This window comes from Atractosteus spatula, chromosome 2 (assembly GCF_055471065.1).
Source record: "Atractosteus spatula isolate fAtrSpa1 chromosome 2, fAtrSpa1.hap1, whole genome shotgun sequence".
Classification (NCBI taxonomy): domain Eukaryota; kingdom Metazoa; phylum Chordata; class Actinopteri; order Semionotiformes; family Lepisosteidae; genus Atractosteus; species Atractosteus spatula.
Window position 1 is genome coordinate 485,057 of NC_142707.1, and position 27,963 is coordinate 513,019.

The window sequence follows — 27,963 nt, forward strand, 5'->3', positions numbered from 1 at the left end:
CAAAGGACTGTACAGGCCAACACTCGGGGACAGGAGCCAAGGCTGGAATGTGGGACATGGCAGATCTCACACACTACTGATATGGAAAATCTTGGCACAGGAACTCTTGGATTCAGTAATGCACCACATCAGAAGGGCTGGATATCCCAGAGCTAGATCAGTGGATGTCACCTCCGACCCTCTGAGGCATTGAGAGGAATGATGAAACACACAAGCAGGTTCTTTTACAACTTTATTAACTCTCACACTAAGTGCTCCAATTACAGAATACTCTTCACCTTATTCACTGTAACATATCTGGAGTTTAAACAAAGTAGAAAGAATAAAAGGTCAAGTCTACAAGGTGTGCCAGAGTTCTGACCAATAAAACAAAAAAAAGTAATAATGTGCGAGCGCCCATCCCTTCACCGAAACAACCAATCACAGGAAAGGAATATTCACAAACCGTACCACCGCCCAATCGCAGGAGTGGGGAGGGGCTTGCCGACAGGTGCACAGGTGCGCTTGCTGTCACAAGCCACACTCGTGAGCTTTAACTGCATCAATAAATTAAAGTGGTAAAATACTTGGGGAAACCTAAGAAAGCTTTGGGAAGGAAGTGGATTGCAGCAATCCCTTCTTCTGAAAAAACAAAAACAGGATGAAGTTTAACTTCAGATATAATTTTACTTGTGAGAGCAGAGCAGCCTGTTTAAAAGGACATTTTTCAATCCCTCCACATCCGTAGGGGAAAATTCCTGTCTGCTTCACAGATTCCCATGAATTCCCAAGCAGTGCAACTAAGGTGCAAAACATTTGGCGAAAGTGGTATGTGGGTTGACTGTGGGTTTTAAATACGCAAGCTGCTGTCCAACAGGGCAGACAGCGGGCCAGTAAGAGCAGAGAGAGCAGTGATGCACCCTCCAGTGGCTACAGAGTCAAACAGCAGCCACTGCAGCCTCTACAATCATGACTGAGAGCCTGGTCTTTTCAGAGAACTGGGTTTTCCAAAGCTAAATGCACAACAGGGCACAAGCTTGATAGCGCTTCTCCATGCATGCAGAATCCAAGCAAACATCTAGGTATTTAGCAAAAAACACAAAACTGGAGCTGAGAATGGTTTAAATAGGAGGTGAGAGTTTGGAAGTTTAAAGGTTTAGAAGGGAGTGTAAAAGGCCTAGCGTTGCAATCCCTTGTCTCCACGTACAGCCCAGGCTGCTCTCTGAAACTCTCAGTGAGTCAGCCCTGGCCTCTGGGAGTGCCGAAACCAAGCACTGTCTGCAGGTCAACCCAGCGCCTAGTCTAAAATGTCCCAGGGGAATTCGGTCCTAGCCAACATGCTATCTTTTCTCCTAGGGTTTCACTGAATGGTAGTTAGAACTATCTCCTTAGTTCTGAGGTTATGACTCCACAATATACATATTTAAGGAGTTGAACCTGTTAACACAACCCCGCTGTAACAACTCCAAGATAGTTAAAATTAGATCAGTTTTCCCCACCCCTTCCCCAAATGTGCCACACCTACATTGCACCAGCTCCTTCCCACAGCCTTGAGTAACTGGTATCGACTCCTCCCACTTCTCAGTGAATGGTGTTCACCCCCCCCCCCCGCCCCTGCCCCTGCCCTGGCCCCGCCCCCGGGCTCAGCGAATGGTGTAGCGGACGTAGGGCACCTCCACGTCCTCATCCGTGTCGTCGTTGCAGCACAGCTCGAACACCAGCGCCTTCACGTGCTTCCCCAGCTTTTTCTTGGACACCTTGGTCACGATCTCCGTCATTCTGCAGACGGACAAGACAGCCCTTCACACGCCTGAAGTGGCAAACCCATTCTCTCTGCAGGGCTACACTTTTGCCTACAGCACCATTTTTTAAATACATTGATGGATTTCCATTAGTTTCAATACAAACCATGATCAGAACTCCGGATATTAATACCCATAGACTCCAATTCTGTGGCTTCAATACTTCAATAGTTAGCGAGCAAGGAGGATAATCCATCTGCATGAGCCCGGTACCGCCCCACCCCAGCAAACAGGCCCACAGGCCCGCAAACACACAAGCCCAGTACCGCCCCGCCCCGGCAGACAGGCCCACGAATACACGAGCCCGGTACCGCCCCGCCCCGGCAGACAGGCCCACGAATACACGAGCCCGGTACCGCCCCACCCCAGCAAACAGGCCCACAGGCCCGCAAACACACGAGCCCGGTACCGCCCCGCCCCGGCAGACAGGCCCACGAGTACACGGGCCCGGTACTGCCCCGCCCCGGCAGACAGGCCCACGGGCCCGGTACCGCCCCGCCCCGGCAGACAGGCCCACGAGTACACGGGCCCGGTACCGCCCCACCCCAGCAAACAGGCCCATGGGTACTCACGACAGGTCCAGGCGCTCCTTCAATTTGGCCGCAGGCATGAAGAAGGAGTAGAGCATGGACACGCCCTGCGACAGCATGGTGATCTCCAGCTTGTGCTCGTTCTGCAGGGAGACGGGGGAATGTGTCACACGTTTTGACATTACAGTGAATTTGAAACCTGCAGAATTACACATTACAATGTTATCAACACAGCCGACACAAGCTCAGCAAAGCCTTCATCCAGAACAGCTGTCTGCAGGGCTGCTACAGTATCCAGGACACTTCCTAAAGGGTGCTGAAGTGGAGCAGCACTCTTCCACCCAGCAGAGCTCGAGTCATAACCAGCAGCAGCGCAGCACTGCAGTACCTTGAAGTAGTCCAGGAACTGTCTGAGGGTCATCTCCTCCCCGCTGGGCTGGGCTCCCTTCACCTCGAAGCGGTCCCACAACGTCCATTCCTTCTCATAGTACTGCAGAGGACACAAGCAACAGGCCAGTCCTTCAGTGTGAACAATGGACCTCTCCTCCGAGACCCTGCTCGGGCTGAGCCATCCGCTTCATGAACCGCCACCGAAGGCTCAGAGCTGAGCAGGGCAGGCACACAGACCTACAGACTTTCCTACTCGAGTATACAGCATCAGACTGGCGCACAGCAGGACTGCCCCGTCCGCAAGGGCTGGAGAATCAGAATTTTAGCAAGGTGAGACTAGGAGAGTGCAATCAGGCAGCTCATGGCAGCTAATGTCAAACGGCACCTGTTTGCACTGTCACCGGGGGTCTCGGAGGATTCCCTCGGCTGGTTTCCCCAGACCCCCACTAGGAACCCTGGGTGTAAACCCATGTCAGGATCCAAAATTCACAGACAAAACCAAAGAGCTGCCATCTGGGCCTAAAGCATCAGCCTTTAATTGGTTTGAACGGCTAAATCTCTCCAACTGATCTGGCCATTGAGCTACAGCTGAAAAGGACACAGACAGCCTGGGTGGGGCTCTGAGCCCCTCGGGCACCTCTGTGCAGGAGGCGCTCACCTTGTGCGTGGGCGCAGCTATGGGCTCGGAGAAGGCAAAGAAGGGCAGCGCCAGGTTCATAAAGCCGTTCTTGTACGATTCCAGCTTCTTGTGTCCCTGGACGATCTTCAAGAGCTCCAGGCACACCAGTCCCACCACTGCTGCTGTAGTGGTAGCGATGGCTGGGATGATCTTCCCTGCAATCAGCTTGCTCTGAGTGGAGAGAAAGGGACAGAGAACTGTGAGGGAGGTGCATGCAACCAAGACCCTTCCAGTAGAGAGGCAAAGAGCAGTTCAAGGCCAAGCATACCAGTGCTCAGCCACGCTCAGCAGCCACACAACTGTACTGCCGCTTGGGGTACAACAACCTAGATTGAACCTGGCAAGTCTGAACTGTAGTGCTCACGCTAAGATCTGAAAGGGCCTTTACTTGCTCAGCCCACTAGAGTAGTCTCTTTCTTCTATTGTTAATAATCAACCACCAACTACACTGTTTGTTACACTTCAGCTTAAATTCATTACAGACAATTATCTGTCTCAGGAATCAAAGTGTGTCCAGAACAACAGTAAGTGAATATCCTTGTTGCAGATACAGGGAGCCAGTAGCTCCCAGTGCAGACTTTATTCTCGTCTACCTTGTGTCTGTCAGCGGGAGGAATGTCATAGTTCTCTGCTCTCAGGTTTGAAGCAGCGACGATGAAGTCCATGTGGAAATTGGTGTCATCATCCTGTAAGACAGAACATTATATCACTAGTGTTCTGGATAAGTGGAGGCCTTTTCCTGTCCAATTTCTGAACACATAAATACTGAACACAGAAAGTTAACAAGGAAGCAGCCAGGAGTATTGCTCACTGCAGCAGGCTGGAGTTCTAGTATGGTTACACTGGAGAACTAAGGTGCTTGTTTTGAAGCAGGAGGAAAGAGCGCTGTACCTTCTCAAATTCGATGGCACACAGCTTAAACCCGGACAGGCTGTCTGTGCCGGGAAGCAACGACTTCAGCTCCTCCAGTCTGGAATCATCTGGAAGAAAACCCGGAGAAGAGCTCAGTCCCAGCGCAGCTCACGCCGCCGCATCGCCCCTCGGAGCCCCATTTCATTAGGTGCTACACTTGGTAAAGTACAGTGCAGCCAGGGGAGTCGTACATTTGATGCCTTTGTGGAGGAACTGCTTCTTCCAAAACAGTTTGAACTCTTTATTGATCCTACAGGCCTGACACTGCTTGTCACGCCCGCCCCGACAGTGACAGTGACCCCCTCTCCCTCCAGGCGACTCACCGACGGAGGCGTTGGCGCTCTGCAGCTCCTGATCAGACACGTGGATCTTGACGCCTGACTTGGGGGTGAACTCTGGGACCTTGACGGAGTCCAGGATGCGCACCACGGCCGGCCTGTCCCTGGAGCCCTGCAGGCCGTACGTGTGGGCAAACAGGTTGGCCGCTGCGAGGATGTAGTCCATGTGCAGGTCCTGCGACACAGGGCAGGGGCATCAGCCTCGGGGCTACAGAGCCATGGTCTGGCTCAAACTACCTGACGGACTGGCCAAGATTCACCAGCCGCCAGATTTTTACCGACACCCTTTAAAGTGCTCATTTATGCAAGGGAAATTTCAACACATCTGATGGAGGAAACCCCTGTGTGTGACTGGGTGAGCTCACTGTCAAAAACAACAGCTCTCCAGAGAGGGGCCAGTCAGAACACAGCCGCTGTGGGAAATAGCTAAGGCTCTCCCAGTGCACCCCAGTGGGGTTCTGATCCCCTTGTTAGACAGCCGTTTCTGTGCACAGAGCATGCAGACTCCCTCGTGAGCAGCGCCCGTTTGGCAGCATGGGTACGTACGTTGCTGGGGTCGAACACTAAGGGGTGAGGACACCTCTTGGGACCAGACCAGAAAGGCGCTCCAGAGCTGGTGAGCTGAGGAGAGAGAGGGCGAGAGACAGTTTTAAGCACACAGAAAATCCTCAACAGTGAAAGTTAACACTGACTTTTCCAGGACAGCAGACAATCAAGATTTATATAAATTCCTCTTGATTCCCCAATTCCCCCCATTTCCCCTTTCACAACAACTTTAATTGAATACGATGTTACCAGCCCTGCCCGGGGCTAGTCAGCTGTCCCGCACTGCTAGGGGACGGTATCTCCCACAGCGAACACAGGTATGATTCAAGCGCTCCGAATCCTGAAGGGCAGTGAAAGCGCACAACTTGATCCCGAGCAATGAACAAGCGCCGAAGCGAAGGGAAGGGTGAAGTCCGAGAACAGGAGCCCTTTCGTTCCCCCAGGCCTCGGGACACCCAGCCGCGTCCCCGGCCCCCTTCCAGGCACAGCAAATCCCCACCAGCAGCTACACCAGGGAGATGAGCCGTCGGCCTGCTCCGACGCCCCGCACAGCAGACCCACGAAGGGGGTCCGACAGGCCGTGGAAAAGCAGCAGGGCTGTGGAGGGCGTTTCCCCTGGCACGGCTAACGGCCGAGCGCGCGGCACCACACCTGCTCCGGGGGGAAGTTGTGCAGCAGCTGGCGGATGTTGTTGCTGTACTGGCACTGCCAGTGGTTCCGTGCCCAGGCCACGCAGTCCTCCCAGGACTTGGGGCAGTCCGTCACCAGGCTCTTGTACACAGCCTCCAGCACCTCCAGCGGCTGCGCACCCGGCAGCTTCAGGGTGCGCTCCATGAACTTGGGGTCCCTGCGGGGCACAGAGTGAACAGAGCGGCTCACGCCTGGGGGCTCGGCACATTCGCTCGGACCCAATGTCTTACCACCCCGTGCATTAACACTGCAAACACACACATCAGCAGCTGCAGACAAGAGGATGGGCCGCACTCCGACATGCGGCGACGAACGACTGGATTCTTCAGAGAGAATTCTGCTTCAAATAACATGACAAGGCTTTTCACAGGGAGACTCACGTGAGGTACTGCGTGGCGTTCTCCGCTGGCTGCTTGAAGAGCCCCTCAAATTCGTCACGAGCCCACTGACAGAGAGAGAGCTAGAGTGAGAGCCAGCCTGAGCCACTTCAAATTGCCAGCTGAGCGCCCCCTGCTGTGGCTTACAGGCGCTCCAGAGTAAACAGGTTTGTGCAGCAGTGCTGGTCACTGTAACCTTGGAACCCTAGCCCTCATGCACCCGTGAAGAGGAGCAGTGCAGGCATGCAGCACACAGGCCGGAGCAGCCGGACACGACTGACCTGCAGCGTGTGCTCGATGGCGTTAGGGAAGTTCTTGAGAGTGCAGATGGGGATGGACTTCTCAGGCGGGTCCTGGCTGGAGCTGTAGGACTCTGTGAGGAAGGGGATGACCACCTGCACGTTGCCCTTGGTGCCCAGCGTCCCCGACTCCAGCAGGGGCTTCCTGTAGTACACACAGCGGCGGTCCATGTACATCCCTGCAGACACGACGAGCACACGTATCACCTGCCGGCCGTGCACATGGGGCACGACACTAACAGACTGGATGAGTGCAGAAATCACATCTACACATCTCCCAGAATACTGAGAAAATACCTTCACTCTTCCCTACAGCACTTCCACTTGGCTCTGACTAGCAGCAATTCACTCAACTGGCCATTATTTACGTGACTGAACATGTGAAGATCATTCCAATTAAGAAATCTGGCAAAAGAAAACTTAGAACAGGGCTCCTTTCAGCCGTCATTGGCCCACCCAGACCCTGAGTGAAAGGAGCTCATCCAGAACCTTCTTGAAAACAGTCAGGGTATCGGCTTTAACAAGCATTTGGATTAAACGGTTTCTGACCATGAACAGCACTGTTTGCCTGGAGACCAGGAACTTCCCGATTCCTCCTGGACGGGACGCCAGTAATGCATATTACTGGCAGCCAGCGCTCAAGAACCACAGTCAACTCGCCAAAGGGCCGCTGTCCTCCCAGCGGGACTCACTCGCATCCACGTTGTCCAGCGCATTGGCCACTCCGTGCAGCCCCTCAAAGAAGTCGTCATCGTAGATCTTCTCGGTGTCGGGCCCCACTCGGTTCTGATGGCCCGTGATCCGCACTGCTGGGTTCATCTGCTTCACTGCAGCGGCTGCAGTCTCCGACTTCATTTTCTGCACAGACGGAAAACAGGCACGTCTTACCTGCACTGCCAGCTCCCGCTCCCTGCCCTCGCCACACTCGCTCGCCAGGGTGCACGAGGCTCCATGTGTGCGCTGCGCTGGCACGCGAGTGTGTAGGGGGAAGGGTACAGCATGTCTGAATATGTGCAGGCCACACAGAACAAGAATCCTCACCGTGACATCCCAGGGTCTGAAGAGGAACTGTCTGTTGAGGTTGGACTTCTCAATGGTGTCCATGTCCGTCACAATGATCTCCCCACCATCCCCACTCGCCAGACCAATCATGGCAAAGTTCTTCAGCAGCTCACAGCCGATGGCACCAGCTCCCACCTGCACAGCAGGAGAGGGGGTCAGTGACTCCAGCCAGGGGCTGTGCCTCAGGCTCTCACCACTCAGAACTGAGAAAACACATTGCAATACACACAAGTATCTTCATCCCTCCACAGAATCTACATGAAAACACTTTCAATATGTTTTGGAGAACTATTAAAAGTGTTAAATTGCACCTATAAACACAAGGAAACCCGGGTGCATGTCACTAGAAAACCCTTGGTCAATAAATCATATCCAAATTTGTAAAAGATGCTCCTGGAAAAAGCTACACATCTAATTATGTCATTTTTGTGTAGTCCTTCTGTAAGTTACTGGTGGCAAAGTAGGATGTTAGCATGAAAGGGCAGCTGATTTTTATTTAGTACGACAGCATCAAGAAATCAAGAACGTTCTTTCCAGCCCCAGGTCGCACACCAGCTCCCAGGTGAGACACCTCCGCACCTGGCACAGAGGACAGGGCCCCTGCTCTGAGCTCAGCGCAGTCAGCGCCAGCAGCCCAGCACTGGAGCTCATCCCACATTTCACTGAATCTCTGTGACTTGTGAATATAAGAAGTGGACATAACTGAGCGTGAGGATATAGTACATCAAAAAAGTCAACCATTATAGTGTGTAACCGTAACAATGAACCAAGAGCAAGTTTAATTGCTTGTACTAAGCACTAACATAAGTGCCTTACTCCCACAGCTACCCATCTTTCACGTGAAGGTGAAGTGACTTTTTGTAGTGAACAGTGCAAGTGGGACAACAGACTTAACCCTGTACAGTTACTCAGACACAAAACATGGCAACTGCTTCTTACCAGGAAGTATCTCTGCTTGGCCAATGTCTCCTGCATCTTGGACCCAAAAACAGCAATCTGTCCGTCGTACCGGCAGTTCCTCTGAGAACAACAGCAACACAACTTTTCAAATCCAGGTGCAGAAACGGGACACACAGCCTCATGACAAAGGCAAGAGCTTGACAGTAAACAGACTCAAGAGATGGAAAGTGAACTAGTAGACAAGCTTCAGAGGTCGTCTATGTGGGTATTTTGTGCTCTAGTGGGAGGAAAGCTGACAAATAGAATAAAACTGTGAAGAGACCACAGTGAGAGAAGAGTGAATTCTGCTGCTCCAGAAAGAGAGACTGAGAAGAGTAACTTGACTGGAAAGTGGCGTGACGTGCAGGGTGGGAGGGTCACTCACAGGTGCACACTCTTCCTCTGTCAGCAGAGCCCCTTCTGTCTCCGACAGGCACTCCAGGGCGTCGAAATACAGCCACTGCATGATGGGCATGAACTTCCCTGTGCAGGCCTGCGGGACAGCGGGACAGCACCAGGCTGAGGGTAAGCACTTACGACACCTCAGCACTGCAAAGATGCACAACAGCCTAACAGTTCTGCTCACGAGAGCACGCCTCTGCTGCTCCGGGTCCGAGAGCAGACCGGCGCATGCGACACTGACCTTCATGACCTCCTGAGCGGCCAGCCCCCCAATGAAGGCATTGACGGGCGCGAGGTCCCCGGCGGCCACGTACGCCATCTTCCGCAGCACCCCCTCGTCCAGCTGCTCCTGCTTGGCACAGCCTGACAGCCCGGCATTCAGGCTCCGGGCCAGAGCGACCAGCTCGTCCGCGTCCGCCTGCAGGGAGGAGGGAGGACACGGAGTTGAGCGCCCGAGAAACGCCAGCCCTGTGCTGGTCTCATCCGCCCGAAACAAAGCAGAGCCAAGACCCTTCTAGAATTCCCGAGGGGAGGAGCACCTCAGCAGTGAAGAAGAAAGACAAACACTGAGGCCAAGTGCAACACCATCTGAAACCGGGTTCATCTGTGCAAGGAAAGAAATCAAGGACACCAGACCAGGCTCACTATTCAAAACAAGATACTTCCGCGCCATTACAATGAATAGAAACAACAGTGTCCCTTCACCAGCCTTCTGGGGACGCTCATGGCATGAGAGCTGCCGATACCCCCACACCGCGGGCGATTTCTGAAGGCATCTCAGAAGGCAAGGCAGTCTGGACAAATATATACTCTTGTCGTATGATAAGAGAGGAACTTACATGGTCTTTATTTCTGATTAAATGAAACATCTGTTCAGAAATAAAAACCTTGCAAGATCTGTTCTTTCAATCAAACATACAGGACTGATATATTATATAACTGGCTTCATCACTCTGTTCTCCTCCCCACTGAGAGCTGGTGTGTGGGGAGCAGACTGGAGCACTCTGGCTGCCATCACATCATCCAGGTGGGGCTGCACACTGGTGGTGGAGGGGAGCCCCATTACCTTTAAAGAGCTCTGAGTGGAGTGTACAGAACAGCGCCATATTCATGTAATCAATTATTATTACATCTCTGGGGAAAACGACGCTATCAGCAGTTCAGGTCAAATGTTGATGCCAACCGCAGCACAGCCCGGAGCCTGCAGGGGGCGCTGTTACCTGGCTCCAGGGCTTGGGCAACCGGCCGTGTTTCTTCTCGAAGTGATGTAGGGCCTGGTAGCACACGTGCAGCTGGCCTGGGCGATCAAACTTGGCAAAGTCTGTCATCAGGAACTCGGGCTCCGCCATGGCAGCAGACAGTGATTTCTTGGAGAGAGGACAGTCGGTCACACCCAGGACAAAAAACCAGACAAGTCCCGAACAGAGAGAACCATCAGGGGACCTGAAGAGCACTGAAACTCAGCTTTCGTGGTTGAAGGACTTGAAACCCAGCAGCGGAGCTTGACCCGGTGACAGAAAAGCAAGTGAAGGCCAAGTGCCTTAAATACGGGAGAAGAGGGGGCATTGTGGGAATGCTCATCACGCCACCCAGCCACATCCTCACGGCAGCATCTGCATTAATTAGCAACTGCCAACACAACGAGCTGGATGAGAGACCTCCGTGTTTAAAGGCCAGGTTTGCTGGTGACATTACTTCCAACCCCTGAGTCATTATTCAGGCACATGTGTTGGTTTTACAGCTGCATCATCATTTTGTGATTTTATTCCTTCATTATTTGAGAAGCTTTGCATCAGATACAATCAAAGATCTAAAGTACCTGCACTAATTTATTTCTATCTGTGTACATCTCTTTATCAGCCTGGGTGAAAAAGGATATATTAATAAACCGTGTGTGGTTTGAAGGCCTCTGGGCTGTGCTGCGATACAGATAGGGGAAACGAGCGTAAAAGGACTCACAAAACTGATCTTCTTGGGCACTTTGACCTGAGAGACGATCCCACCTCTGACGTAGTCCGAGAAGGAGCTGGTGTCACAGATGCTGAAGGTGTAGGGACCTGCCAAACAACACATTCCTTCACAGCCAGCTGGATAAACAGGAGACTCCCAGGCTGCTGTAGCTTGCATCAGCTATCATCATTACGACAGTAATTCAACTCGCCCTATTCCCGGCCTGATCTCCGACTTGCGCAAAGAACCCTTTCTACAGACGTGAGTGAGAGGGGTGTATCCAGGGAACAGCATCCATGGAGCAGATCTGGAGTCTGCATGCAGGACGCTGACGGGACATGTCGACTCCCCGCACTTGCACACGCAGAGGCCGGAGACCCCCCACTGAGAGCCCGGGGGCTTCCTTACCCAGCACCTTGATCTCCACTGGCTGGCAGCCGTTGAGCTCCGTCATGCCCTGGACCTCAGTGAAGGTCACAAAGTCCCCAGTCTCGAACCCGTGCCTCGCCTCGTCCAAGCATGTCACCACCCCCGCGCTATCCTGTCATAGGGCACAGAGGGGCAGGGGCGTTAAAGATGGGCCCAGCAGACACCGAGGCGGGATCTCAGCCCTGCACACTCACTAACCCCCTTCGGAGGACACAAACTTCAAACAATTCTGCATTTAATTATTACAACAGCTGAAGATGGGCTGTGGGGATGTGAGGAATTCCTCTGCTATGGCATCAGGTGAATTGTCAGCTATTGTTTCTTCTTCAGAGCAGAGTCACAGCTATGCTGCAATTTGAACTGTTCACCATGTCAGCTGTTAAAAATCCTCCCCCCCAGAAAGCACCACAAAACTGTGCTTCAGGGACACACCCACAGCAGGACACAGAGGTGGCAGTATTAGGTGTTAGAGGTTTGTACAATTTACAGAGTACTGTTTTTCTATAAAAGTGTAAATAATCACAACAGGAGCAACAGTAATGTGAGCCTGTGTAAGAAGAGGCACAGGCAGCCAGACACTAGCTCCTGGACCCCAGGGGACAATCTCACCACAAGCGCCTGGTCCTTCAGTGCCCAACAGCACCGCAGCCTACTTTGCACTGAGCTGCTGAAATAAATCCAGCTGCCACACCTGGGGGCTCCGCAGTGTTAGGATAGCTGCGGAGCCATCCCAAATTCTGTTTTTAGGTCTCATGTTTTGTTACCCTCGCTCTGAGACAATGTGGCTACTCAAGCCAACTACAAGACCTCAAGGAAACAAGGTTAGTGTCTTCTGCTTGAGATCATGGATCAGGTGCTGTTTTTGTCTTTACAATTTAAATGAGCTACAAGCAGAGATGCACTGTATTCACCCCGATCCTCTCAGAGTTCACTCCTGCTTTTCCCAATCTTCATCAAATCCCGGATGAACAAGACTTGACAGCAGACCTGTCAGGAGCGCGGAAAAGACGGATCCCACTGCCCAGCGTCAGTGCCAGCCTGGCCCAGGCAGCATCAGTGTCAAACAGCGCACCTGGCACAGACACTTACCTTTGTTATCATGGAGATCATGGCACTGAGAGGCTGCTCTCCGTTGGTGTCAAACACCATCATCTCCTCCCCAAAGTCACAGAACAGCTGGCTGATGGGTAGAGAGACAGGGTATTAGGAGCAAAGTCTACCCTAAAGGACGCAATGAACAGAACTAGTACAGACTAACAATCTTAACCACTGGACTAATGGCAACTCAACTTTCAAAACACAAAACTCCAACCCGGGCTTAGAGCCGAGAAGCTGATCAGCATAGTGCCAGACTGACACAGCAGGTAGTCATGGGTGTGGAGCCAGAGCCAGTTTAAGGAAGTATAATCTCACTATTTTCTACCTTTGTTTTAACAGCATTGCTGTTATCGGCCTGACCAGACCCACATGGAGCATGTATTACAGCCTGGTGTTTTATTCTGAGCCTGAAGTCAGTAGCAGAGCGCAGTCCTTCACGCCAGTGAGAACCAGGCTGTATGGTGAGCGGTGCCAGTGTGAAAAGGCCGCTAGATGCCAACGTGACGAAGCCCAGCGCTTGAAGAGTCATAGTGCGAGGGTGGCGGGGCGAAACCAGCGCGCACACTGCCTACTGACAGCTCACCCGAAGAGGCCGCGGGTGTCGGCGATGATCAGCTTGATGCCCTTGCTGTGGCAGAACCCCCCGATGCGTAGCTGCTCCTCGAGGCTGGAGCTGGTCAGGACCACCACCTGCGGCACAGGGGACGAGCGTTAACGCGGGCCTCCGCGGGACAGACAGCAGGAAACAGGCCCGCCCTACACCAGGGCTCCGACCCATCCTGCTGCCGACGGTCAGGGACAGGGGAACAAAGACTGGCAACTGAAATGAGGCGCGAAGCGAGGGTCTGCGGGAGCTCTCGTCTTCTTCCAATAAGCGCAGTCTCCTCCATGAGCGGAGCGAGCTGGTCCTTACGGATGTGCTCCCGGGTGAGCTTCAGACACTCAGCCACACCTCCGCGTGCACGCGAAGTGAAGAGGAAATTTAAACTAGCTTTGCCTCCCGATAATGTAGCAAAAACCACATTGGTTAACAGGGTGCAGATGGGTGTCGCGGGTTCGAGCAGGAGCAGGGACCTGGAACTGCGTGAGGTAGTCCTCGGACAGTGCGCCAGTGTAGGCGCTCACAGGGACGTAGCTGTTGAGCTCTGCCAGGCGCGGCTGGCTGGTCTCGGCCCGGTTCTTGCCCAGGTCTTCCTCGCGCAGGTAGAACTGCAGCCCCAAGGAAAGAGAAAGAGAAACAGGATTTGATCACGGCGCCGTACCAGACCTGATGATCACCGATCAGGATCTGTCCAACAGAGACGCATGGCGGGTCGGCCTTCTCTGATCCGCAGACTTTACCCGTGTGTCCTAGAGACGCACTGCAGCCCCCGAGAACCTACTCCCGGCCTTGACCTCAGCCTGCCGAGCCGACAGGCCAGAGGCCTGGATTCAGTCGCCCGCTATGTCTGGCTATAGCCAGTTGCGCTCGTGCTGAAAGAGTGCACTGAAGTAACTCCCATCGTGCTTCAATTCATTCATTCAATTCACTAGACCATAACTCCCCGGGCCCGAGCAGTCGGAAACAGCGCGGCTGACCTGCGAGGACAGATCCCTCCACTCAGCGTTCCCGGAGTCGTGCACGGTCACACTCTTCACGCCGGCCAGGATGACGTTCTTGGCGATCTCCACGCCCAGCCCCCGCATCCCCGAGATCAGCACGTTGGAGGCCTGCATGCGCTTCATGGCCTCGTGGCCCAGCACGTACCTGCAGAGACAAGCCCGTTCAGCACCCCGGCACTCGGAGCCACACCGGGGGTACAGGACAGAGCAGACACCACAGAGGGGTACAGATACAGGACAGAGTAGAGTGGCGCAGGCAGGACTCTTTATTACACAAAGGGTAGTGGGAGTTGGGAACAAGCACCAGCAATGTTGCTGATAACAAGACCCTGGAATTCATCAAGAAATAGATCCTGGGATTAATCAGCTGACCGGCTGAATGGCCTAGTCCCCCCTGTATGCAGGATAACACTGGTTTGATGGGCTCTCCAGGTTAATGATACATAATTAACAGCAACGTATTCTTATTTACAAACCTGCTAAAGAAACCAGAAATGAAAAACAAACCAAGTGGTCACGGTTTGTAGCGTGTGACAGGGAGGCCCCTGATCTGTAGAGCGCTGACGGCAGCTTTAACACCGAGGAGGCGATGGGACGCCCGAGTACCTGCTGCCAACTAGAAGATTCCATCAAAACCTCAATCTGGGCCAACAGTGCTGCTGGGAACAGCGCGTGCACACATAGCGTGACAGAACAGGTGCAGCACTGCAGGGCAGCCCCGACGCAATCGGGACAGGTGACCACGAGCACACGAGCGCATCAGACAGCCCTCCAGTTCACCTGCCTGCCACTCAGCAGCCACATACTACCTACTGGCACAGCCAGCGGGAAATATAACCGCACACCCCAGAACAGCCCAGCGGGAAATATAACCGCACACCCCAGAACAGCCCAGCCCAGCGGGAAATATAACCGCACACCCCAGAACAGCCCAGCGGGAAATATAACCGCACACCCCAGAACAGCCCAGCCCAGCGGGAAATATAACCGCACACCCCAGAACAGCCCAGCGGGAAATATAACCGCACACCCCAGAACAGCCCAGCCCAGCGGGAAATATAACCGCACACCCCAGAACAGCCCAGCCCAGCGGGAAATATAACCGCACACCCCAGAACAGCCCAGCCCAGCGGGAAATATAACCGCACACCCCAGAACAGCCCAGCCCAGCGGGAAATATAACCACACACCCCAGAACAGCCCAGCCCAGCTGAGGGGGAAATATAACCGCACACCCCAAAACAGCCCAGCCCAGCTGAGGGGGAAATATAACCGCACACCCCAGAACAGCCCAGCGGGAAATATAACCGCACACCCCAAAACAGCCCAGCCCAGCTGAGGGGGAAATATAACCCCACACCCCAGAACAGCCCAGCGGGAAATATAACCGCACACCCCAGAACAGCCCAGCCCAGCTGAGGGGGAAATATAACCGCACACCCCAGAACAGCCCAGCGGGAAATATAACCGCACGTCCCAGAACAGCCCAGCTGGTCAGGAAATATAACCGCACGTCCCAGAACAGCCCAGCTGGTCAGGAAATATAACTGCATGTCCCAGAACAGCCCAGCCCAGCGGGAAATATAACTGCACGTCCCAGAACAGCCCAGCCCAGCGGGAAATATAACTGCATGTCCCAGAACAGCCCAGCCCAGTGGGAAATATAACCGCACACCCCAGAACAGCCCAGCCCAGCGGGAAATATAACCGCACACCTCAAAATAACAGAATGACACCATTGACAGATAAGTGCCAGAAAGTGTCAAGAAAAGACAAAAAAAATGTTAATTATACAGAAGTAAAGATACAACAGTTTCTGCAACCACAGCACATAAAGTGAGAACAAGGTGGCCGAGAATCCTGGGTCAGAAGGACACTTGTTAACGACTCAAGACGAGCTTGAGGGAGCTCTCCCAGCTGGTCACTCGTCCGAAGAGCGCCCTCCGGAGGCGGGGGCTGTGGACAGTACAGGAGTACAGAGAAGACACTCACAGCTGACGGGAGTACAGCCCTTCGTCAATCTCGGCCTCGTTGCCATTCTTAGCCATGCCCTGGAAACAGAGGGAGAGCACGTGTCAAAGCGCACAGCCAGCGGCCCGAGTCGCAGCTCTGACTGCTCAGTTAGTGTTCTGGTCTCCCCAAGGGTCTGAGGCCACCTGGAGCAGCCCCTCAGCTCACGGCGTAGTCTTACCCCACACCTCACCCTCTTCCTCCTGTCCTCCCACCGCTGAGTGTGGGGCAGCTGGGCCAGTCTGGGGGGGGGGGGGGCAGGTCAGGCCAGTGTGGGGCAAGTGTGCCAGTCCAGGGGGGGCAGGTCAGTGTGGGGCAGGTGTGCCAGTCTGGGGGGGTGGTGGGGCAGGTCAGTGTGGGGCAGGTGTGCCAGTCCAGGGGGGGCAGGTCAGTGTGGGGCAGGTGTGCCAGTCCAGGGGGGGGCAGGTGTGCCAGTGCACGCAGCCCTGTCAGGACACTCACGTTGGCAGGGTTGTGGGACAGTTCAGTTCTCACAGAGTTGGCGGAGGAGCAGTGAGATCCCGTCTTCGTCTCTGGTCCTGACACGCGACGCTTCTTGGACAGCGGCGAGCTGGACATCTGCCAGGAGAGAGAGAAGCTTATTGAGTCTCTGCCTCCTTCTCCAGGAAACCAGCATTACACTTCCACTGGGCTGAACAGGACAATGTACACTGAGCACTGCTGAAAGGGTCACACATGGCAACTGGAGTTCCCCCTGGCGCAGACTGACGGCTCCCCTCCGGAGCAGCTCGGACACATCCCCAGACCTTCAGCACTGGACAGGTCCCAGCATTCCCTTCACTCAGCAGATGACAATCCAGCACAGGACAGAGTGTAAAAGCCTGTCCAGACAGCCCCTGGGATCACGACTCCAGCATTACAGACAGCTACAAGCACAACCAGGGCCAGTGTGGACAGACTCGAGCCACGCAGACCGGACAGTCCCGGTCCAGCCCAGCGCCGTGGACTCCAGCCTGTCTGTGTCAGAAAGCGAGGCCCTCCGATTCTGGCAACAAACACACAGCGCCTCGGTTTCATCTCACCACACACCTCTCCCAAAACCTTTCAGCCCCGGACCGGCCCGCTGCCCCCCTGAGAGGGTCCAGCCCCGGACCGGCCCGGGGGGGTTCAGAGGCGAAAGGCTAGGAGCCGGCAGGAGCTCTGCTGCAGTATCGCTGCTCGTCCGGAACACCAGGGACCTGACCCGCAGGGCCCACGCGTGACTCTGCTGCAGACTCCAGCAGCTCAAGCACACAGCCAGGATCAGCACCAGCTCCTCTCATTCCGGCCCGGCACAGGTATTGGATTGGAGTCTAATCAAGTAATCAATAAAGCCAGCGGACTCCCCGAGCAAGAGCTCCAGAGGGGTCCCCCTCCGCTCACACCGGGCACCTGGGGCTGGAGCACCGGCCCCCGCCGAGCCGCAGGTCTTCCGGCCCCGTCCGGGCACAAATAAAAAACGCTGATTCATTCAAAACTACCGGAGTCGTCACTGTTGCGAGCGCTGCCGGCACCGCCAGGTCCGCGTCCGAGCCCAGCCGCCGGATGCCCGGCCCCGGAACCACGCCGGTCCGACCGGGGCCACCTGGCGCTGCCCGTCTGCGCTCGGAATCACGCCCTGCCTCCCCCTGTGCCTGAGACCGGGACCAGGCCGCGGTCCGGGCAGGCAGTCGGGACGGGAGCCGAAACCGAAACCTCCCCGCTCGCGCCCCCGGAGGCCCCGTCCGCCGCCGGAAACGCGCCCCGGCCCCGCCGAGCCCCGGGAGCGCCGAGCCGGGCCTGCGGACAGCGCACCGGCGAAAGAGCTCCGACTGCAGCTCAGGCGGAGTGCGGCTCCGCTCGCACCCTGCCGGCGCTCAGGCTGGTCGCGGCCCTTCCTCACCAATATTCCTTCTCGGTCTCCGCTTCAGCTGCTGCAAACCGCTCAGCGAGGCCTGTCTTCTGGGGAGCTGCGAGGAGGAGGAGGAGGAAGCGGAGCCGTGCTCGGCGGCGGACAGGGAAGTGTCGAGTCACTCTGCTCTCCGGTCTAGCTAAGGGCTTTCTTACTGCAACCGGGAACAAAACCAAAATGGCAGCTCTGGGTCCAGGGGCCGGGTCGCCCGCATTATCCAGCAGCGGGGCGGCGTCGGGGGCTGCGAGCCGCTCATTCGCCCGGGCGCCATGTTTATGCAAACAGACGCTGAATTATTCATGAGCAGCCGGGCCATGAATACCGGAGCTGGGAGCGCAGAGCACAGGTCGCCCCGACCTCCGGTCAGCCAGGCCCGCTGAGCGCCGGCCCGCCGTCCACACAGAAACTAAGCCCTGCGCTTTCTGCCGCGGAGAGCAGAGCAGGGTCCTGTGCCGGGCGGCAGCCCCTGGTTTCACACTGAACCAGCCACAGGGAGCAGGGCGCTGATCCTAGTCTGCACCGCCAGCAGCACAGCGGAGCTCCAGCAAGCAGCCTTCTCTCCGACAGGTTTAACAGTTTGCAACATCTTTTCACATTTCTCATTCTTTCGCTCTGGGAAAGTTTTTTTTTTTACAGTTAATAAACTGTGATTAAGATACGCAAGAAATATCAATAAAATGGGGAAGACAGGAAAGCTCAGAAGGGAAATAACTATTCTAGCAAAAAAAGGATTTCTGAGGATTTCTGAGGAACTACAATGGTACCTGCAGACAGGAAACTCACACCATCATCGCCTGCTCCACAGATGAGCCAGTCAAGATAAAGGCAACCACTCCGCAACGCACATCGGCTGAACAGCACAGCTACAGGGCAGACTGGAGTGGCACAAAGCTGCTGGTGAAACATCACGCACTGAGCTCTCATCTCCTCAGAGACCCGACAGTTTCTCACTGGTGGGGCACAAGGAACACAGCACCTCACTGCCATGGATTTCAATGGGTCTCTGATACAAACCACGTCGTAGTCAAAAAGGCCCATGCACAGTGTCCAGTCCGGTCCTGGTGGGGTCAGTGTGTCAGCACAGTGTCCAGTCCGGTCCTGGTGGAGTCAGTGTGTCAGCCATGTGGCCAGTCCGGTCCTGGTGGGGTCAGTGTGTCAGCCATGTGGCCAGTCCGGTCCTGGTGGGGTCAGTGTGTCAGCAGTGTGGCCAGTCCGGTCCTGGTGGGGTCAGTGTGTCAGCAGTGTGGCCAGTCCGGTCCTGGTGGGGTCTGTGTGTCAGCAGTGTGGCCAGTCTGGTCCTGGTGGGGTCAGTGTGTCAGCAGTGTGGCCAGTCTGGTCCTGGTGGGGTCAGTTCTCATTCCAAGGCAGCTGGTTACTAGATCTACTGGACCAATGTGACAGATTCTCCCAGCTGCTCTTTAAAGGGACCTGCAGACACACTGACCAGCCCCTCAGAACCAGGACTGGCCCCCCAGGACCAGGACTGGACACCCCTGGAGCAGACGCACTGACCGGCCCCTCAGGACCAGGACTGGACACCCCTGGAGCAGACGCACTGACCGGCCCCTCAGGACCAGGACTGGACACCCCTGGAGCAGACGCACTGACCGGCCCCTCAGGACCAGGACTGGACACCCCTGGAGCAGACGGACTGACCGGTCCCTCAGGACCTGGACTGGACACCCCTGGAGCAGACGGACTGACCGGCCCCTCAGGACCTGGACTGGACACCCCTGGAGCAGACAGACTGACCGGCCCCTCGGGACCTGGACTGGACACCCCTGGAGCAGACGCACTGACCGGCCCCTCGGGACCTGGACTGGACACCCCTGGAGCAGACGCACTGACCGGCCCCTCGGGACCTGGACTGGACACCCCTGGAGCAGACGCACTGACCGGCCCCTCGGGACCTGGACTGGACACCCCTGGAGCAGACGCACTGACCGGCCCCTCAGGACCTGGACTGGACACCCCTGGAGCAGACGGACTGACCGGTCCCTCAGGACCTGGACTGGACACCCCTGGAGCAGACGCACTGACCGGCCCCTCAGGACCTGGACTGGACACCCCTGGAGACTCACTCCCAGGAGCCCGCAGGGGAGGTGTCAGGCTGCTGGATACCTCATGGTGCCAGTTGGGATGAAGCCCAGCCAGGAGCTCTGCTGGGATCCTCAGGGCCGTCTCTTCACTCATTAAGCGACCAGGCCCACCTGGCCCATCTTATTAATAAATGGTTCCAAGTCCATTACAGGAGAAGAAGGCACTCCCCAGCAGTTTGCCAAGATGTCCCAAGCGTGTTGGTGTAAATATACCGTCCACAGTCTTTAGCCAGAAACAGTATGACCCAGAACTCCACTGGGTAACCACAGATACGGTCATCAACAACACAATCATCAATCACAGGGTGACACCCTTCCTCATCATCGCCTCGCTCCCCCTGGGGCCCGGTCTGAAACAGTGGTGTAGAACCGGCTCGGTGGAGCCAGCGAGCCCCGGACCGGGCTGCTCTCATACCGCTGCCCCTCTCCTGGACTCGGCGTTCTGTTTCTGTTAATCAGCAGGAGGGCAAGACAGCCAGCAACAGAGCCCACAGAACAAAAACACCAGGACCAGCGACTGCAACCTCGACAGAGCTGGTCCTTCTAACTGCTCCGCTATTCAACTACACCAGGGACCGAGCTGCATGTCACTCGCCGTTCACAAACAATCAAATTCATCGATCAAGTTCTGACTTGCTGCCCACAATCACGGCCACAAGCTGATGTCCAAAAGCTCTCAGTCTGAACCACTCTGAACACATCCCACTGGTGAGGGCTGAGGCCTTGGGGAGGGAGGCAGTGTGGGCTAGTGGTTAGAGCTGAGGCACTGGGAGAGAGAGAGAGGGAGGCAGTGTGGGCTAGTGGTTAGAGCTGAGGCACTGGGGGAGAGAGAGAGGGAGGCAGTGTGGGCTAGTGGTTAGAGCTGAGGCACTGGGGGAGAGAGAGAGGGAGGCAGTGTGGGCTAGTGGTTAGAGCCGAGGCACTGGGAGAGAGAGAGAGAGGGAGGCAGTGTGGGCTAGTGGTTAGAGCTGAGGCCTTGGGGAGGGAGGCAGTGTGGGCTAGTGGTTAGAGCTGAGGCACTGGGAGAGAGAGAGAGAGGGAGGGGGGCAGTGTGGGCTAGTGGTTAGAGCTGAGGCACTGGGAGAGAGGGAGGCAGTGTGGGCTAGTGGTTAGAGCTGAGGCACTGCGAGAGAGAGAGAGAGGGAGGGGGGCAGTGTGGGCTAGTGGTTAGAGCTGAGGCACTGGGAGAGAGAGGGAGGCAGTGTGGGCTAGTGGTTAGAGCTGAGGCACTGGGAGAGAGAGGGAGGGAGGCAGTGTGGGCTAGTGGTTAGAGCTGAGGCACTGGGAGAGAGAGAGAGAGAGGCAGTGTGGGCTAGTGGTTAGAGCCGAGGCACTGGGAGAGAGAGAGAGGGAGGCAGTGTGGGCTAGTGGTTAGAGCCGAGGCACTGGGAGAGAGAGAGAGGGAGGCAGTGTGGGCTAGTGGTTAGAGCCGAGGCACTGGGAGAGAGAGAGAGGGAGGCAGTGTGGGCTAGTGGTTAGAGCCGAGGCACTGGGAGAGAGAGAGAGGGAGGCAGTGTGGGCTAGTGGTTAGAGCTGAGGCACTGGGAGAGAGAGAGAGGGAGGCAGTGTGGGCTAGTGGTTAGAGCTGAGGCACTGGGAGAGAGAGAGAGGGAGGCAGTGTGGGCTAGTGGTTAGAGCCGAGGTACAGGGTGTTTAGAGAGGATGAAGGGAAGAGACTATGTTGACGCACTTGAGCAGGGAGCAGCGTCGCCCCTCCTGCACGAGAACTCGCAGCGCGAGGCACGTCATGACAGCACACGTCCACTCGTGGGGAGCCCAGCCACCCGGGAAAACACGCACACACCCGTGGAGCGGGGACCGCGACCTCGGGGAGCGCAAACAAAGCAGACGTGGGCTGCAGGTCTGCGGGCTGGCGCTCAGATCCGCCGTGCAGACCGGGAACCGCTACACAACAATGAAAGGCCCAGCCGGGCGCCTCCCCCCGGCTCGGACCCCTCTCCCTGCGGCCCTGGCCCCGGCTGGGACGCCGGCTCCCTCCCCGGCCCCTGCCCCGGCCCCCTCGGCCCGGACACTGCCCGCCGCACAGGTGGCCGGGCGCCGGGGTGGCGAGTAGCAGCTCCGAAACTTGGGCAGCAACTTGAGCTCCATCCTCGGCTCCGGCAGCAGGCAGCACCGGGTCGGGCAGGAACACCCAGTACGTAAATAACATCCTCCAGCCCTTCGCCCTCACTCCCCGCGCTCTCCCCATCCCCCCTCGCCCCCAAACCTGCCAGCACGGTTCAGCTTTGTCTTCCCGGCCCCCGGCCCGGGGTCCAACGCGAGCAGGCGTCGCACTCACCACATCCGATCTTGCTAAGACCTGCTCCTCGGTGTTTAAAATCGAAAGGGCGAGCAGACAGAGAGAACCCCCTGTGGGAGCTGACGGCGAAGGCGGGAGCTCGGTGGCTTCTCACACGGGAAGAGACAGGCGGCTCGCCGGTTCCCAGCAGCGCAGCGAGAATAAAGCAACATGTGCGGACAGAGGGGCTCCGACGGGGGGCCGCGCCACCATCTTGAGATGGGGGAGAAACAGAGAAAAATACATTTACGCACGACGGCGTACAAGACTCACATTGTACGGAATCAAAGACTTTAAAACAGTTTTAATGTTAAGTGACTTTCTGTGTCGCTTTCTCCATAATACTGGTGGGAGCTCTAAAATTATTTACAGAACTAGGACTCTCGCCCCCCCCTTCTGTTCGCATGGCTTGGGTCCTCCCGGTCCGAGCACTTCCGCGCAGGCTGCTGGGAGTTGTAGTCCGGCGGCAAAGCGGTCTGTTGGTGCCGACGGTTATGTTGAAGCGCAGATTTGAAATGTGAGGTAACGGTTCGAGAATGTCAGCGTGGCGGGTCCAGGCGGAGGCACGCGGTCCTGTCCGCCCAGCACGCCCGAACCGCCTCAGACACGAGCTCCCGCGCACCTTGGGTAATAGCGCAAATTAGTTGCATGAGTGTGCAGCTGTGTCACCCTGCAACTCACACCTGGGAGCCCACTGGAGCCCAGCAGGTCAGTACCTGGATGGGAGACCTCCTGAGACAAACTCCTGCTGCTGGAAGAGGTGTTAGTGGGGCCAGCAGGGGGCGCTCACCCTGCGGTCTGAGTGGCTTCTAATGCCCCAGTATAGTGATGGAGACACTATACCATAAAAAGTTGCCATTCTTCAGATAAGACATAAAACTGAGGTCCTGACTCTCTGTGGTCATTAAAAATCCCAGGTGTATCTCAAAAAGAGTAGGGGTGTTACCCTGGTGTCCTGGACAAATTTCCCATTAGCCCTTACCAATCATGGCCTCCTAATAATCCCCATCTCTGAGCTGGCTTCATCACACTTTCATAGCACGTCTCTGGACACTCCACTCAAAGCGCTTTACAGGTAATGGGGATCCCCTCCACCCCCACCTGGATGATGTGACAGCAGCCAGAGTGCACCAGTACGCTCCCCACACATCAGCTATCAGTGATGAGCAGAGCAGAGTGATAAAGCCAGTTCAGAGATGGCCTTTTTACAGTATAGTGTCCCCGTCACTATAGTGGGCCATTAGGGCCCACACTGACCACAGGGTGAGCGCCCCCTGCTGGCCCCACTAACACCTCTTCCAGCAGCAACCTTACTTTTTCCCAGGAGATCTCCCATCCAGGTACTGGCCAGGCTCACACCTGCTGGGCTTCAGTGGGCTCCCAGTTGTGAGCTGCAGGGTGATATGGCTGCTGAGAGGCTGCAGGAACTGAGTCTCTTTAGTCTGAAGGGACTGTCCCACACTGACAGGCTGGAGGGACTGAGTCTGTTTAGTCTGAAAGGACTGTCCCACACTGACAGGCTGGAGGGACTGAGTCTCTTTAGTCTGAAGGGACTGTCCCACACTGACAGGCTGGAGGGACTGAGTCTCTTTAGTCTGAAGGGAGTGTCCCACACTGGCTGTGCAGGAAAGCGCATAGCCAGGCGTTACTGTAAATAATCCAGCGTGTGTTCTCCTCTGCCTTTACTGTATCGGGAATCAGCGAGTGTGTGCGATCGGACTTCTGTGGCGTCAGTTCTCTGCACAAGAGTGAAAGAGGTGCTTCCTTATCTGTCCTTCATGAGACCACTGTCGGCCTAGTCACTGCTGGCACCCCGAGTCCCACCTGCCTGAGTGCTGGGGGACCCGCCCTTTCAGCTGACTGACAGGCCCCTGGTCTCTCCTCTGTCCACACAGGGAAACGGGACAGGCTGGGGCAGAGCCTGAGCCTGGAGCTGGGTGTCCACTGGGAGAGAAACCGGGGTGCGTGGGGTCAGAGGTGAGCAGCTCCAGCCCCGAAACAGACCTGCACTGGCCAGCGGGATTCATCTGGCCGGTGGACAGAGATGCAGACACGCACACAGACAGGAAGGGAAGACTGTCAGAGCGCTTTGCTTGAGAGTTTTATTGAAAGAACTGCTGACAGATGCAAAAAATTGTCAGAGAACAGGTGTGCCGCTGGGGTGGGAGAGAACACAGCGGAGCGCAGAGGGGCATGCTGGGCCGCCGGGCGGGAGAGGCACAGGGAGGGGCAGGAACACCTTCAGAAGGGCAAACACAAAACAGGAGACAGAGAAGAAAAATAGTGTATCCGTATATCGCCATGAGTGGGATTTCCCAGAGTGCTTCCCTGTGTGCTGGATCACAAGCCTCTCTGCGACTGGAGGGGCCCGGCCTCACCCTCCGGCTGCTCTCCCGGTACCGGCTCCGGCGGGGGGGGCGGGGGGGCTGTGCAGGGCGGGATGGTGAGGTGGGGGAAGGGGGGCAGGCTGGGGCGCGCGGGGGGGGCCAGGGGGGCGCGCACTGGGGAGGGCCGGTCGCTGATCTGCTCCAGCAGGGAAGGCATGTCGCCCTCGATCTTCTCCAGCACCGCGGCCATCTGCTTCTCGATCTGCTCGATCACGCTGTCCATGTGCCAGTCGCCAGCGGCCTCGCGCTGCTCCTGGACGGGCACGGTCTTCCAGTGCGCCGTGCCCGGGGAACCCCTGGCCGCGCCGGGGTCCCTCCGTCCGGGGCTCTCATCCTGGGGCTCCCTTGCGCCCCTCCTCTCCGCCATGGCCTCGGGCAGCTGTGTCTGGCACCAGCTCTCCGCTGCGCCGGCTCTCCTCCCACCCCCGGCGGCGCCCCGGTCCCCCTTCTCCGGCCGGAGCCCAGGCATGTCCCCGGCCCCTCCCCCCGCAGCCCCCCGGCGCGCTGCCGGCCCCGCGGCCCTCGTCTCCGGGTCCGCCAGGCAGGCGGTGTCGTCTGCAGAGCGGTGCAGGACAGCTGCCATCTTGCGCCTGCTGGGGGTGTCCGGAGGGCACCCCGACCTCTTCTCCCCGGGGCTGGCCGGGTGCTCCAGTACGATCACCTTGGTGCCGCGGTCCGGGACCCTCCTGGTCTCGACGCGGGGCGAGGGGGGGGGCTTGTCGGGGGGCGCTCTGGGCTGGTCCGGCCCCAGGCTGGCCGCCGTCGTCCCCGCGCTGTCGCTGGCCGCCCCCACCTCTGGTTGCAGCCCAAGATCGCCTGCAGGAAGGGGGTCCATGGTGGAGGTCGGGGAGACCCCCACCGACAGGCTGCTGGGAATCCCGGCCTGCTCCGGCCGGCTCTCCACCGTCACCTTGTGGGAAACGCTCATGGACGTGCGGGGGGTGACGGGCAGGCGCGCCCCCCCCTCGCCCCCGCCGCCGGCCTCTGGGGCGCGCAGGCGCTGCATGAAGGTGGTCACGCGGATGGCCTTCTGTGGGGACAACAGGCAGGTTACAGGACCACCTCGCCGCCTGGGGACAGCCAGCTGAGGCCCCAGAACAGCCATTGTCTTAACGACCTCCTCAGAATACATTTCAGCTGCCCAATCCCCAGATTAATTGCTTGAAACGAGCATGTCCAGGAGGACACAATCACTCGCTTTGCGGCCAGGGGCCCTGCAGAGCTCAGCTGGATTTCAGGCTGTCAGTGCCGGCCAGTTCTGAGCAGGAGGTCCAGTTGACCCGGACGTCTATACAGACACGTACTGGTCGGACACAGTAATCTGGTCCTAATGTACTGGCCAGCATTGCAGTTCATTAACCAGACGGAGCAGGAAGACAGGTCCTGACAAATCCGACACGTGTTAGTAGGTGAACGTTACTAAGACTGAGCATGTTGTGGTTAAAGGGTGATCTCCTACTTTTCTAAATGATGTTAAGGCACAATGTCATACAGTGTTGGACTTCGATGAGCAGAGACAAGGAAGCTGCAAAGAAACCACCTGAACAGCAAAGCCGAAGCTGCTCCACCACAAGAGGATTCGTCCGGACCTTCTCCTGCCCTGCAGAGGAGTGCAGCTGTGACCACATCTGGCCAGGACACCATCCTGCGCCAGGTGACACCGGCCACCCGCCCACACCCTCCTCTGGGCAGGCACGGCCCAGCTGCCCTCTGCAGAGCGGAGGGGCCAAAGAGACTGTCTGATCAGGGGAACACTTTTCTCTCAGGCGGTCTCTTGCAGTTCCCCCACTGCTGGCTGGAGTGACAACGTGCTGAACCGGCAGCTCCCGGCCCTGTGAGTATGGGACCTGACTGTGGGTCAGAGAGCAGCTCAGCCTCCATTGGCCCAGAGTCACTCCAGCGATCAAGCAGGTAATCAGCGTGGAGCTCCAGACTGCAGGAGGTTGGTCTGGGCTGGGCCATGGCACCAATGCCCTGCTCGGGTGACTGGCCACTCTGCGGACATAATGGATGCGATGAACCTCATTGGTCTTCAAAGAGAAGTCCAGCCCCATCGTGTCCAGCCAGCCTCTGGGGGAATGACCAGGAACTCGGAACATGTGCTTGAGATTCATGTGTGGCTCCCCAGCTTTGAATGCATGTGCAAGAACATCTGCGTGTGAGTGTTTGTGTGTTTGTCTGTCTGTTGTGACTGTGAGTGTTTGTGTATCTGTGTGTGTGTTTTCATGTGTCTGTGTGACTGTGAGTGTTCGTGTGTCTGTCTTTGTGTGTGAGTGTTCGTGTGTCTGTGTGACTGTGTTTGTGTGTCTGTGAGTGTTTGTGTATCTGTGTGTAATTGCTCGTGTGTCTGTCTCTGTGTCTCTGAGTGTTTGTGTGTCTGTGTGTGTGCAGATGTACCCGCTGTCTACAGATTCTTCAGTCAACATCTCTGTTTTCAAAAATGCTCCAGGGCTCTCTTTGTCTTTCAAGACCAAAAGGAAGAGATACCGATACACAATGCAGACCCATTATGTATCCCAAGTATGTTTCCCTTCACAAACACATGAAGACCCCAATAGATGTGTTGGAGAGCAGGGATGAAGCAGGACACTTTTTTCACAGTTTTCCATCAGCCGTGGAGAGGGGAACTCTTCTGTCTTTATCCATCACTGCTGGTGACCAGAAGGGTCTCCTCCCGGCTCTGTGCTCCTTGTCTGGGTGACTCGTCCCTTCGCTGAGATCATCACTGCTGTACCTGCTGAGCACAGCTCTCTGCACTTGCCTGCACTGTCGCTGCAGGAAGTGTCACCTCCCAACACTCAGCAAACCCGCTGACAGCATTAATCCTCAGGCCTGAAGCCACGTGTGCATTTAATTCAGAGGTGATCTGCAGGGTTTGGAACTCACTCTTAAATATCAACATCCTGCATAATCAATATGTTGATTAACAATTAACAGATGATTGGTTTAAATTGCATCTGAGAAACAAAATAAAAACTGGTTTCTATACAGTTACATAATTTGTAAGTGGGCTGATGTACATTTGTTTAGCTGATTCTAAATACTATAATCTAAAGAGTACATATGCAGTATTTTACTGCACATTCTGATTGAAAGGTGGTAACAGCCGTATTTGAACATATATCCTTCCAGCCAAAAGCCCAAAAAGCCAAAAAAGCCCTTCTCTGGTTTTCTCATAATGGCACCAGTACAGAGGTGTGCTGTATATTTAGGCTTGTGTGCTTTTGTTATTACAGCAATGATTTAGACTGTG

The 27,963-nt window shown here is 56.2% G+C and overlaps 2 protein-coding genes across 4 annotated transcripts in view; both read right to left on the minus strand.

Annotated features, from left to right (window-relative positions):
• Window positions 1–222: 222 nt before the first annotated feature.
• Window positions 223–22,480, minus strand: uba1 (ubiquitin-like modifier activating enzyme 1). 2 transcript variants are annotated; one of them, XM_088939138.1, is made up of 26 exons: window positions 22,324–22,480; window positions 16,497–16,613; window positions 16,017–16,075; window positions 14,001–14,169; window positions 13,497–13,631; window positions 13,006–13,112; window positions 12,414–12,504; window positions 11,304–11,436; window positions 10,905–11,002; window positions 10,166–10,312; window positions 9,187–9,363; window positions 8,929–9,036; window positions 8,544–8,624; window positions 7,584–7,739; window positions 7,235–7,400; window positions 6,525–6,721; window positions 6,247–6,311; window positions 5,828–6,023; window positions 5,177–5,251; window positions 4,616–4,805; window positions 4,272–4,360; window positions 3,974–4,066; window positions 3,360–3,551; window positions 2,700–2,801; window positions 2,354–2,454; window positions 223–1,758 (listed from the first exon to the last, which is right to left on the minus strand). In XM_088939138.1, exons 2-26 carry the CDS (start codon window positions 16,611–16,613, stop codon window positions 1,623–1,625), a joined length of 3,180 nt encoding a protein of 1,059 aa, XP_088795264.1. In that variant the 5' UTR covers window positions 22,324–22,480; the 3' UTR covers window positions 223–1,622. The 2 variants fall into 2 exon arrangements, with proteins under 2 accessions (XP_088795264.1, XP_088795255.1); XM_088939129.1 differs by lacking the exon at window positions 22,324–22,480 and adding an exon at window positions 17,917–18,115.
• A 1,931-nt stretch (window positions 22,481–24,411) lies between these two features.
• Window positions 24,412–27,963, minus strand: part of LOC148838863 (caM kinase-like vesicle-associated protein) — a 38,776-nt gene continuing 35,224 nt past the window's right edge. For both annotated transcript variants that reach the window (XM_088940214.1, XM_088940224.1), the window contains exon 11: window positions 24,412–25,740. In XM_088940214.1, the coding sequence (XP_088796340.1) occupies window positions 24,664–25,740 (1,077 nt within the window). In that variant the 3' untranslated portion in view covers window positions 24,412–24,663. The remainder of the gene's footprint in view (window positions 25,741–27,963) is intronic.

Excerpts from the sequence above, each read along its gene's own strand:
- uba1 (XM_088939138.1), bottom strand. The coding sequence starts at position 16,613 with ATGTCCAGCTCGCCGCTGTCCAAGAAGCGTCGCGTGTCAGGACCAGAG. Across the intron at positions 13,632-14,000 it reads GGAGGGATCTGTCCTCGCAG|TTCTACCTGCGCGAGGAAGA; the intron begins GTCAGCCGCGCT and ends TTGGGGCTGCAG. Across the intron at positions 2,455-2,699 it reads AGTTCCTGGACTACTTCAAG|AACGAGCACAAGCTGGAGAT; the intron begins GTACTGCAGTGC and ends GTCTCCCTGCAG.